General features: G+C 38.8%; 1 protein-coding gene across 2 annotated transcripts in view; it reads right to left on the bottom strand.

Annotated features, from left to right (window-relative positions):
- Nucleotides 1-13,800, bottom strand: part of LOC126282100 (thymidine phosphorylase-like) — a 188,327-nt gene that overhangs the window by 67,138 nt on the left and 107,389 nt on the right. For both annotated transcript variants that reach the window (XM_049981559.1, XM_049981560.1), the window contains 3 exons: nt 12,223-12,408; nt 8,670-8,828; nt 6,619-6,737 (listed from right to left, as the gene is read on the bottom strand). In XM_049981559.1, the coding sequence (XP_049837516.1) occupies nt 6,619-6,737; nt 8,670-8,828; nt 12,223-12,408 (464 nt within the window). The remainder of the gene's footprint in view (nt 1-6,618; nt 6,738-8,669; nt 8,829-12,222; nt 12,409-13,800) is intronic.

A 13,800-nucleotide genomic window follows, 5' to 3' on the forward strand; every position in this document is an offset into this window, starting at 1 on the left:
AATTTGAAAATCAGTTGTCTTCATTGTGATGATGGGTGAGAGTATATATTGAATGAGCTTAAGACTTTTTGTGAAGACTTGAGCATTCACTTTGAGTTCACAATGATACATGCCACTGGGGTTTCACACAAAATGCATTAATCTAATATTTGTCCTTAACCAACCCCCTGTGCCATTGAACAAAGTGTTTACTGATTCTGACATGAAGAATCTCTTTCACATCAGTAGCTAACAGTACACATGTAGTAATTTATTTGGATGGCAGTGGACAGGTCATTCCAACATATGTATAACCAAAATCAAAATCAGCTAAGTGAAAAATCCATGCAATATGTATGTTTGTCTATATATAAAAGCCAACTGAGGAATGTTGCTTTGTGTGATACTGCATGCACAAGATCACGTGCCAATTTAATGCACTAGATTCGTATACATTACTATTCACATAGTTTCTGTGTAATCTTTCATTAATTGTATCAGTATCTGTTTGTATTGTGATACAGTATGAAAGTTTGAACATTCATGTGTGCTGTGATAAACTCGTTCTGTTATCGTCAGTTGTATTACAATTTTTGAGAACAGTAGACCTATCCTCATTCAAAACAAAAGTTCTTTAATTTCATTGTACAATTAAACTAAAACTACACACATGCCATGAAGGCCAAGAGGTAGCGACTGGCCACCGTGTCATCCTCAGCCCACAGGCATCACTGGATGTGGATATGGAGGGGGATGTGGCCAGCACATCACTCTACTGGCCATATCATTGTACAATTACATAAGAAACAGTGGAAAATCCATCTGCAACTTATTTCATAGCCAATCAGCATTTATGGTTTATAGTTGTGCCAAAGAATAGACCACTCCTGAACTTCATTGAATATCAATGCAAATAAACATGCATTTTTGAGAATTTTCAGAAGCTACCATTACCCTTTGCATAATCTATGAGCAATTTGTGGCAAATTGGCATTTGTGATTTAGTTACTGTAGCAGATTTTCTAACTAAAATATTGTGTCACGGTGTTTTGCCTTAAGGAGGAGTAGTCCTGTATATTACCAGCATTTATCATACATTAACTCTGTTTTCAAATTTGCTAACAATAGTAATTAACATGAAAATGTTTTAGAAAACTGGCAATTTTTACCAGAAGTTTTTATGTTGCCTTAATAGCTGCTTTTTAGCTCAACAGATTAAAAGATAATCAGTGGCTTAATTTAAAGTTATCTGTTCACTGCCTTGTAACACACTGCACCAGTCAAAATGCAGCCCCACTGTGAATACTGTTCTTGAACACAGGATAAGTTGGTTGACATCAGTATGCAGCTGGAAATCGCCCAGCCTACTGTCAAAAAAATGGCAGCTGCTGCAAATCAGTATGTTGGATGAGTTCCTGAGATTTGTGTAACTGTGATACCTGTACCAGACGTACCTCAAATACTGTCCTCTCCTGTGCATCTTTTCTCCTCTGCAAAAAGTACAGGACCAGTCAATACTCACCCACCTGATTGTGAGTGGCATTTCAATGGTAGATCTACACATCCTGTATAGGTGGTGGTGGTGGTGGTGGTGGTGATGATCAGTGTTTAACGTCCCATCTACCTAACCGACAAGTTTGACGTGCTGCCTTTCACTGAAACTGAGCCAGTGGGACTCACATCACCTGCTTTGGGGAGACCTATTTTGTCTAGTGTCAGGAGTACACAAACACAAAAGGGTAGGGATCTGTTACTCATTGACACTCCAAACATTTTGTGTTGAAGGTATTCTTTAGAGAAAAGGCGACAAGGGACACGAAAGGGCAGCAGATGCACTCAGCGTGTATGCCTGGAGGCCTCATTCAACATGTTGAAGAAGCTATTCCAGCAGCCATTTAGGTAAAGGGGTGAAACCAACTGAAGATTGTGGAACATGTTGGAGCAAATGACACTTATCATCAGGGCTCTGAGGTCACTCTTGGGTCATTCCAGCAACTGGCAGAGAAGGCTGCGAAGACCAGCCTTGCACATGGAGTTTTCATGAAGCTGACAATCTGCAGCATTGTCCCCAGTACTGATTGTGGACCTTTGGTTCTGAGTTGAATGGAATGACTGAACCAGAGATCTTGAAGGTTCTGTAACAAGCTAAGCTGTGACTTCCTGGATTTGCACCATAGGGTTGAGAATTGTAGTGTCCCCCTAAATGGGTCAGGTGTGGACTACACATCAGAGGTTGCTAATCAGGCAGCTGATTTTTTTGGATTAGGCAACTCTTCGTCTAATCCAGATAATGACAGCTGTAGGAAACCTAGAAGTATCAGTACACGATCGAAAGAAATGCCTCCCACACGCTAGAGTATTAAAATCCTAAAAGTAAACTGTCGAAGGATTTGCAACAAAGTGCCAGAGTTTGAAATGCTCATGAAAAACAGCGAAGCTCACATAATACTAGGTACAGAAAACCGGTCGAAACCTTAAATTGATAACAGTGAGATTTTTTGAGAACATCCAAGTGTTTATTGAAAGGAAAGACAAATGGGAAATGGAAGTGGTGTATTTGTCACAAAAGAAAAGACACTCAAATCCACTGAGGTAGAAACTGAAGCTGCATGTGATATTGTTTGGACAAGATTCAGTATCAGGGTAGGCATAAAATGATAAGTGAATACTTCTATCGTCCACCAGAGTCATTCCCTTGTGCAACCAAAAACTTTAAAGAAAATCTCAGTTCATTTGTATGTAAGTTCCCTAATCATACTCTAAACGCAAGTGGAGACTTTAATCATCGAACAACTAATTGGGAATATTAGTTTTGTTAGTGATGGACATGATAAGACATCCTGTGAAACTTTAATAAATGCCTTATCTGAACACTACCTTGAACAGATAGTTAGGAACCCCATTCATGATGGAAATATATTGGATCTAATGGTAACAAATAGACACGACCTCTTCGAGATTGTCCACTTCGAAACTGATATCAGTGACCATGATGCTGTTGTGACAACAATGATTAACAAAGTACAAAGGGCAACTAAAACAAACAAAGATATATGCATTTAGTAAATTAGATAAAAAATCAGTAGTGTCACATCTCAATGAGGAATTTGAAACTTCCAATACAGGGCAGGAGTATGTTGAGGAACTCTGGCTCAAGAGTAAAAGAATAGTTAACCATGCACTGGATAGGTATGTGCCCAGTAGAACAGTTAATAATGGGAGGGAACCTCCATGGTATACAGTCACTGTAAAGGAACTTCTATAGAAACAGAGATTACTGCATAATTGCTGGAAACAAAGCACAGGGCTACAGATAAAGAGATGCTGGATGAAATGCTTTTGGCTGTCAAGAGAGCAATGCATGATGCCTTCAATGACCACCATAGCAGAATATTGTCAATTAATCTTTCACAGAACCCAAATAAATTCTAGTCATGTGTAAAGTCTGTCAGTGGCACCCAAGTTAGTGTCCAGACCATAGTGAATGAGACAGGAACTGAAATTGATGGTAGCACATCAAAAGCTGAAATCCTTATCTCCATTTCAAATGTTCCTGTACGAAGGGAAACACAAGAGTATTGCCCCAATTTAATCCTTGTACCACTGAAAAGATAAATGAAATAAGTACTACTGTCAGTGGTGTTGAGAAACAGATGAAATCATTACAACTGAACAAAGTTCCAGAGCCTGATGGAGTCCCTCGAACAAAAATCCGTGCTTAGTTCCTGGAAAAAGGCACAGGTCACACTTGCCTGCAAGAAGTGTAGTAGAAGTGATTCACAAGACTACCATCCATTATCCTTGACACTGATTTCTTGTAGAATTGTAAAACATAGTCTGAGCTCAAACATAATAAGGTATCTTGAACAGAATGACCTCCTCAATGCCAACCAGTATGGATTTTGAAAACATCGATCATGTGAAACCCAACTTGCACTTTTCTCATGTGATATACTGAAAGCTTTGGATCAATGCAATCAGGTAGATGCTGTGTTTCCTGATTTCTTAGTAATATACCTATGCTTATCATCAAAAGCATGATCATTAAGGGGTAAGTGAAATTTGTGACTGGACTGAGGACTTTTTGGTAGAGAGGATGTAACATGTTATCTTGTAAGGAGAGTCATCATCAGGTGTAGAAGTAACTTTGGGTATGTCTCAGGGAGGTGCATTGGGACTCTTTCTGTTCATGTTGTATATTAATGACCATGCAAACAATGTTAATAGCAAAATCAGGCTTTTTATAGATGATGCAGTTATCTATAATGAAGTGCTATCTGAAAGAAGTTATCAGGTATTGATATGATTTCAAAGTGGTGCACAGATTGGCAACTTGCTTCAAAATGTTCAACAATATAATATTCTGCACTTCACAAAACGAAAAAAGAAAATAACCCATGACTATAATATCAGTGAGTCACTGTTGGAATAGGCGAACTTGTACAAATATTTGGGAAACACTTTGCAGGAATACGGAAAGGCAGATGAATGACTTTCTTTTACGGGTGGAATACTGGAGAAGTGCAAACAGTCTACAAAGGAGATTGCTTACAAATTACTCATGTGACTGGTTCTAGAATATTGCTCAAGTGTGTGGGAGTAGTACCTGATAGGACTAACAGGGAATGTTGAATGTTTGCATAGAAGTGCAGCACAAATGGTCACAGGTTTGTTTAATCTGTGGGAAAGTGTCACAGAGATAATGAAGAAACTTAACTGTAAGACTCTTGACATAAACTATCCCAAGAAAGTCTATTAACAAAATTTCAAGAACTGGCTTTGAATGATTACTCTAGGAATATACTGCAACTTCCTATGTAGCAACCACACAGCAATTATGAAGATAAAATTAGAATAATTACTGCACATACAAAGGCATTCAAAAGATCATTTGTTCCGTGCTCCATATATGAATGGAACAGGAAGAAACCCTAATAACAATGGGACATGCCATGCAGCTCATGGTGATCTGCAGAGTATAAATGTAGACATAGATGCATCTGGAACTTATGAGTGTTATTGTAAATCAGGTGAGCCTACCTTTTGGAACATAATTCAGTCATCTGTGTTGATGAAGCTAACCAACATAGAAGTTTTTTATGTATAAGATTTAATGTGTACAAGTTTGTCTCATTTCTCTGTGCAGGAACAAGAACCACATTGTCCTTCTGGATAATAGCTTTACACTTTTCAAAAACGACTTGCAAACCTTTATATTTCTAATTTACACTGCATATTACAGATGGGGTTCTGGATTTGACAGAATATCTGTAATCAAAACTGGTATTTTCTTCTCATTCACATAACTTATAACTTCAATCTCACCATGTTTTTCAACTGCATATTACTAGAGTATTTCTTAAATGCTGTGTAGCTCCAGAATCATTTGAGATGATGCTGCTAAATTTTCTTAACTTGCTATTCTCTTTTCCAGCTTGATCATCAGAGACTGCACCTACAGCATTTTGTTTTGGTTTCTGTGCTTCATTTTTCTTTGCTTTCTGACAATATGACAGGGTCTCCTTCCAATTCATGATCATAAACTCAAAAAGTAAAACAATTAGAAGCTTTTTTATTTGGTTTAATATTTCTAAGTGAATTACTGGACTTCAATTCACCTGGTTGCACCAAAAAACTGTCATTTGCTTAATGGGGTCTTCCTTGAATACACTTCTGCTCTTCATTTGAAAGTCAGTTCTTCAAAAAATCTAGAGCTAATGTATCTGGTGACATAATTTCTAGTATTGTCATTAGATTATCATAATGCAGCAGCATTGTCAACAACAGGTGGCAAACAACATCAAATCCCTCTAATGTTGCTCCTGATGATAATTATTCTTGAACTAATTTGTTGAACTGCAGAAAATGAGCAGTAAGCAAGTTATTTCTTGAGAAAAATTTCATCATTAGTAAAGTTTTCCAAATTAACAACTGATCTGCCATTTCTCTTCATTGAAAAACAATGTATAGTGACAAAGACATATCAAATGAGGTAACTTTGTCTTGGGCATTTTCCATATAATTATCTGCAATGTTCTGTAAGATTTGAAACTTGCATTTTTTGTTACATTCTTTCAAAGTTGCTAACTGCACATCTTTTTGTGTATACTTCTGCCATATCATTATCTTCAAAAATTACCATTTCAGAATATTTCATTTGAATCAATTCCAGTAGATACATCTGATTTAACACCACCTAAATCCAAAATTTCCTAATACTAAAGTTGATTCCATTGAACAATGGAAATTATATTTCTCTATCTCATCAACTATGCTCAATAGTGTGATTGCGTCCATTTTATCACATGTCCTGTAAATCAATACAGCTCTGGGCTCCTAACCTGATAAATTCAAAGAGCCAAGAGAATTTCTCAGGCACGCTAATTAGGTAATTTGTAATAATAATGAGTTATATGATGAACTTCTGGTAACATTTAGCAACTTGAGATAAGTACAAAAAACTGTATCAGATGGCAACCACATTTCAACAACAGAATAAAAAGTTAACATCACAAAGCTGCCATATGGAGAAAGAATTAACTTGAGAGATTTGAATTGCATCCTTCAACACTTTTCTGTTCCATCTGACCACTGTGTTAATAAGATTATGTGTGTTTCCCCACATCAAATAACACTCACCATATTTTCACCTAATAATATTGCAGTCTCAATTTTCTTATAAAATGCAGCATTTCCAACTTTAATATCCATAACTAGAAATTTGGTCCCCTCAGCTACTTTCTTCGAAATAATGGAACCTGAAACAAGTATAATTACTACAAAAGAAGAAGAAGAAGAACTGCCGAAGCTTTCAGAGTGTAAGTCAATATGTGATGTAATAAGCAAAAAGAAAGGCAATATGAAACCAATGGAAAAAAACAGAAAATGCGTACAACTTGAACTTTAAAGTCATATATTTTTTCTTTCTGTAGGTAGTGGGACAAGGAGACACTGAACCTGAGCCTGTCACCTTTCTGTTTACAGCTAACAGTCTTGTATTACGCCATGTTTTCCTACTTCTGTGGGTCTTTTAGTCCTATTCATGTCCTTGTATAACAATCATAGTCTACTTTGATGTTCAGAAATCAGAATAAACTTACTTTTGGCTGGATGCTAGTCCCAAGCAGAATGAATTGTCCCTTATAATGAAGTATGTGTTTGTGTGTTAACAGTTTTTTCTTTCTGTCATACAATTACTTTGTGACTACACTCTGCTGGTTAGTATTTGCTTTATTATTACTCCCTACCCCCATTAGTATAGTCTCAAAACAATGTTTTTTCTTTCAAAAGCACACCGACAAAGTAATAGTAGAGTTTAATGAATTATTTAGGGATGAAGGAGATGACATATGAGTTATCATACTTGACTTCTGAAAGAATAAACAGTTATACAGTCTGCGTCTATACAGTTATACATATTGATAGACATACACTTCAGTTTTAAATTACAATGTAGTTAGGCAAAGAATGATGATCAGGCCATAAAGGTCACAAAAATAGATTTAAGCATACCAAGGGTATTGTGCATTTTGGCTTAGATATTCTTCTATACTATAATAAGATCCATCTAGAAGGCATTGCCTCAGATTTTCTTTAAACTTGGGTATGTTTCCAACCAGTTCTTTAATTATTGGTGGAAGGGCATTAAAAATCTTGCTGCCACTGTATAAAACCTCCTTCTGCACCATGCTCTTTGTTTTTAGAATCATAAGGAATATCAAGTTTTCTTCTGGTGTTATAACTATGGCACAGGCTACTGGTTTTAAATAAGTTGCTATTTTTTTAAGCAGAGTACATCAGGGAAAAATATATTGAGCAGTTGTAAACATCTGAAGATCTCTAAATAGATTTCTGCTTGAGTGTCTAGGATGTACTCCACACATAATTCTTATGACTCGATTCTGTGCGTGGAACACTTTTCTTGTTATCATTTCATTTCCCCAGAATATTACACCATAGGCTGTTAGTTTATGGGAATAGCCAAAGTAAGCTGTTTTTATGGTGGCAAATGTTGTTGAGGTTAACCTTTTCCACAGATCTTGAATATGGTAGTGCCATTTAAGTCTTGCTGTCTATATGCAGACCCAAGAATTTGGAGCACTCAACCTTTAGAATCTCACATTAGCCCATTTTTAGATTGATTGGTAACATTTGTATTAGAGGAAAGAAGAACATAATTGGTCTTTTTTAAATTGATGGAGAGACCATTACTTTCAAACCATTTTATCATATCTGCAATAGGCTTATTTACTACCTCATTTGATACATTCCCTGAGGGATTGCACACAAATATACACTCACAACACACACACAAACACAAACACACACACACACACACACACACACACACACACACACACACACACACACACATGCAGATGCCTGTCTCCCTACATTGTGCTCAGTCAATTGCCACCTCTTTCCAATCACTGTGGGCCATGGAAGATCTGGCAATCAAGTGACCACAATGTAGGGAGACATGCGTGTGCATATATCTGTGTGTGTGTGTGTGTAGCTCTGTACACTTTGTTTGTGTACCTGTCAATGATACAGCACTTCTGCCTTTTGATGAGTGATCTCCTTTATTCCTTAATAATTTGTTATTCTCAACCAGCACTGTCTGTACATTATTAAAAGTAGAGTTTGAAATATAGTATGGAAGATTAAGTTGAAAGATACCACAAACATACCAATAATTAAAGGATTGCTATCAACTGTGGCAGTAACATCTCTTCTCTTGTAAAGTTCTTTGTCAGCAGGAGCCAAACGAGCTGTTGGTCCAGCAATGAAGCACCCAGCCTGGTGTAGAGTTGCTTTCAGTTCACCATGAGTGAGATTTACTTTGAATCCTGAAAAATGTAAAAAAATATTAAGATTTCATATTTTTGTGTGTTTAAAGAGCTATACTTTAAAAATAATCTTCTGTTTTTGTTATGAATAAATCTGAAAGAATATGTCTCTTCATATTTTGTGCTAGCAGCACCACTATGTGTATGCAAATCAGATTTTCTTTAGATGCACACTATAATGGTTGTAAGCATTAGTTACCTCTGAGGTTTGATGTGAGCAGTTGATGTTAGTTAGGGATGCCTTTAAGGTGACAAAGATGCCATTTATCAACACCTCACTGAGTCTGAATGAGATCATATAATAGAGCTATGAGAAGCTGGATGTTTCTTCTGTAATGTTGCTGAAAAACTTGGTAGGAAAGTAGCCACTGTAAGTGGCTGCTGGCAGCAGTGGACATGAAAATGTACAGGCACAAGAAAACTGGGCTCCGGATGGCCATGCGGCACTTCCGAGAGAGAAGACTATCATGTTCAGTGTATGGCTGTGGCACATTGTACTGCATCTGCAGCAGCAATTTGAGCAGTAGTTGACACCACAGTGACCCTATGAACTGTTACAAATTAGTTACTTCAAGCAGAGCTCTGAGCCAGATGATCTGTAGTGTGCATCCCATTGTCTCTGAAGCACCAACATTTTGCAACTTCAGTGGTGTCAAGCAAGAGCTCATTGGAGGATGGGATGGAGGTCTGTTGCATTTTGTAATGCACTTTGGCGCCAGTGAAAGCCATGTGTTGGTTGGGAGGAGGCCAACTGAGGGCATGCAACCAACCTGTCTGCATGTTAGAAGCACTGGACCTACACCTGGAGTTATGGTCTGGGATGTGATTTTGTATGACAGTAGGAATGCTCTCGTGGTTATTCCACACACCCTGATTGCAAATCTGATGTCAGTCTGGTGATTTGACCTGTTGTGCTGCCATTCATGAACAGCATTATATACTGCTGTGGTAACCCAACATGCTCTATGGGGTGTCAACATGTTGCCTTGGCCTGCTCAATCATCAAATCTGTCTCCAATCAAGCATATACAGGACATCATCCACAGCCCACATTAATCACCCCTGTGTTGACTGACAAAGTGCAACAGGCATAGAACTACAACCCACAAACTGACATCCAGCACCTGTTCGATAAAATGTGTACACATTTGCCAGCTTGCCTTCAACATTATGGTTGTTATGCCAGTTTTTAATGTACCAGCATTACACGTTTTCAGTTGCTTACTTTGGGCTTATATTAATCTGTGCCCATCAAGTAGCACTATAGGCATCTATACCCCTTGTTTTCAAATAAAATAAAATGCATCACAACAAAAGATGGAATTCTGATATTGCATGTTTTTTTCTTTAATTACACAGGTTTCATCATCTGATAGTGCTAATAGTGCATGAGTGCATGCATATTTTAAGATTTAATTGTGCAGGGAATTTGTGGCTTCCGTTATTATAATTTAAAAACAGCACAAATAGATTTTGAACAAAAGGTGGCTGCGGGGGGGGGGGGGGGGGGGGGGGGGGGGCAAGGCACAGTTGACTTGAGTGAAATCAAGCACCCTGCTGAAAAAATGTTCTAGAAATGGATGAACTATAGATTGTGCTGTCATCATATACCCCTTCTGCTCTCCATGAACACCTCCAAATCATTCCATATTGGAACCAGTTCTCATAATTCAGAACTGCCCTATTGACCAGACTGTGTGACATTTGGCAATAACACAATTTCTGGCAAGAAACCAAAGTGTATTTTTATGGACTGATTTTAATTCAGTATTACTTGTAATGATTTCTACTGCTTCGCTGCCCTAAGAAATACTGAAATATTGAAACACAAAGTTCTACCAGTCTCTAATCCAGTGCTAACATTAAACAAAAACTAGACTGGTAATTAGGCTTTTATAGTAGTGCAGACATATTTTTAAGTTATCAAACACTAGCAGATGAATCAAAATCGGTTTTCCTCTTCTTTCTTGTTTCAGCCTTATCCATAATTAGAAACTATCAGAAATGCATACAACACAAAAACAATAAGCAGCATAGCTTACATTAAATTCAACTGAAAGTATGAACTGAACTGATTAACAAAACAGCAACTTAACTCAAATAAGACCAACAGTGTACAACAATTGATCTTGCCTAAAATAGGGATAGGCAAAAGCCAATAGTGCCATTGACAAACCATTAGCTTAAATCTATTGATGGCCATCTTGACTACCAATAGTGCACATCCCTTTTTGTCGTATCATTGAAAATCAAAACATGCAGGGTGATAAAAAAGTTTCTATTCAAAGGCCATACAGCCCAGAATTGGTAAGCCCCTCAGGTAAAATTGTCATGGCATAGAGGCAATCATCCCACAGATGCACCAAGTTTAAGATACCCATTTGGTAAAACACAGTACCCTGCTGTGGAAGAGGTCCATAACTGCCTGCTGCACGTCTTTGTCTGATGGGACTCTTTGACCCCTCAAGGCCTTTCCTTACGGGAATGAAGATGTGATAATCATATGGGGAGAGATCATGACTATAGGACACATGCTTGAATGTCTCCCACTTGAGTTGACATAACTTCTGCATTACAAAATTTGTGGTGTTGGGACGGGCATAATCATGAAGCAGCAGCACCCCTTTCACATCATTCCACAAAGTGGAGTTCAACAAACATGCTGCCTCAGACACATTTATCATTCTCCAATGGATGTCTATCATTGTTTGCTCTTTGGAAAACAAGAAGATAATGAGAGCATGTTGGTCCTATTTGGATGCATTTGGTAATTGTGTCACCACAACTCGTTTCCACATTTACCACATGCACGTTGGAAAGACATGCATGCCACACTGATCCCTTTCCCACATGTCGGTGCTTACATACCCACGTTGGCATCACACTACATTGTATATGTGTTGCAGCAATACCCTCAAACACAAACTTTCTGGTCACCCGCTACATGGCAACTAGGTGGTGTGCAATTTCACAAGGTGAGGTGGAGGGGGGGGGGGGGGGGTTGGTCTGGATCCCCTGAATGCTCCTTTGGTGACGTTGTTGAAAGATCTTGGAAAAACAAATCACATAGACATTATAGGGTAGTGCTGCATCCATTCAGACCATAACATTAACTTTTAAGTAAGGATGATAACAGGCAGATCATTCAGAATGTTCCTCACATTACTGTGAAGACTTCATCATTCGTCAAGAGGTACGACAACAGTTGCAGGATGAAACACACTGCTCAGAGCACAAATGCAGAACTTAGGATGTCATTGTACATGTCAAGTTGATCTCAGTTTGAGACCTGCTCTAGCAACCATTTTTCATCTATTAGGACGTTTCCACGTAAAATATTGTTTGTAAAGTTATTATATCTTGAATGCTTGTCATTAGAGATGTGCTCCATTACCTGGAATGCTCTCAAGTTTGTCAAGTGTCCCTCCAGTGATTTCAAGGCCTCGGCCTGAAACCATGGGTACCTTACACCCACATGCAGCCAAAGCAGGAGCAAGTGGAAGTGACACTTTGTCTCCCACACCACCAGTACTATGCTTATCCACAAGAGTCCAGTCCTTCTCCCACTGCATCATATCACCTGGTATAGTTTAAGCAAAATTTCATTTTAAATTAAATGTTTAACTTATGAATAAATGTAAAACAATGGAAATTTCAGGTCAGAATATCAACAATATTATGAAAAGGCAGATTTCTTCTCACCGTAAAGATGACACTTTGAGTCGCAGAGAGGCACAATGAAAATACTGTTGCATATTAAGAGTTCATCCAAAGCCTTCCTCAGAAAGAAAACACATATGCATTCACATAAGCAGACACACCTCATGCACACATAACCATCATTTCTGGCTGCACCTGCCAGAATGCAACTGTTTCAAATGGAACTAGCAGTCCGGAGTGGGATGGGGAAAAGAGATGGAAAATAAGAGTAGCAGGAAAGGGGAAAAGGACAATTTTTGCCTTGGGAGAGAGCAGTGCACAATAAGGGAAATTGGATTGGAATTGGGAGGTGATGATAGGACTCAGGGGGCACAAAATTTTCAGTGGAACATGTGGGGTAAATAGGTTGTCCTCCTCAACACAGCACTCCACCTTCCAGGACATTGACCTCCTCCTCTCTGATAGCTCCATTCACACCTCTGTCAACATTAAACTCACCAACCACCAAAGAAGAAACTGCCTTTCATAGCTGCCATCCCTTACACACAAAACATCGCTTGCGTACAGCCTGGTCACCTGGGGATGGGGTATCTGCAATGACAAGAACATCCTTGCCCAGTATGCTGAAGGTCTCACAAAGGTCTTCACAGACCATGACCACAGATTTCCTGTCCCATATCCACACACTCCCCCAATCCTCCCACCATCTCCAAGAACCAGCTACGAAGAAGCACCCTTTGTCTTCCAGTACCAACCTGGACTGGAACAGCTGTAGCACATGCTTCCCCAGGGCTTTGAATATCTATTGTTATGCCCTGAAATGAAGTAATTTTTACCCAAGATTCTTACCATCCCTCATAAAGTGCTGTTACATTGTCCACCAAACCTTCACAAAGTCCTAGTCTGTCCCTAAACCACTCCCAGGTCACCCATCCAGCACCTCTCATTGCAGTGCTATTACAGGTAACCCATCAGAGGCAGGGTCACCTGTGAAAGTGGCCATGGCATATACCAGCTCTGCTGTCATCACTGCACAGCTTTTTATATTGGTGTGACAGCCAACTAGCTGTCCACCAGGATGAGTGGCCACCGCCAAACAGTGGCCAAGACCAAAGTGGACCACCCTGTGCCATAAAATGTAGCTCAACATAACATTCTTGATTTCAATGGCTGCTTCACAATCCATGCTGGATCCTGCCTCCAACAGATTTTCTGAACTACAGAGATGGGAGTTATCCTTACAACACATTCTCTGCTCCTGAAACCATCCCAACCTCGACCTACAGTAACCTACTGTCCCAACATCCTCCAC

Source organism: Schistocerca gregaria, chromosome 7 (genome assembly GCF_023897955.1).
Source record: "Schistocerca gregaria isolate iqSchGreg1 chromosome 7, iqSchGreg1.2, whole genome shotgun sequence".
NCBI classification, from domain to species: Eukaryota; Metazoa; Arthropoda; class Insecta; order Orthoptera; family Acrididae; genus Schistocerca; species Schistocerca gregaria.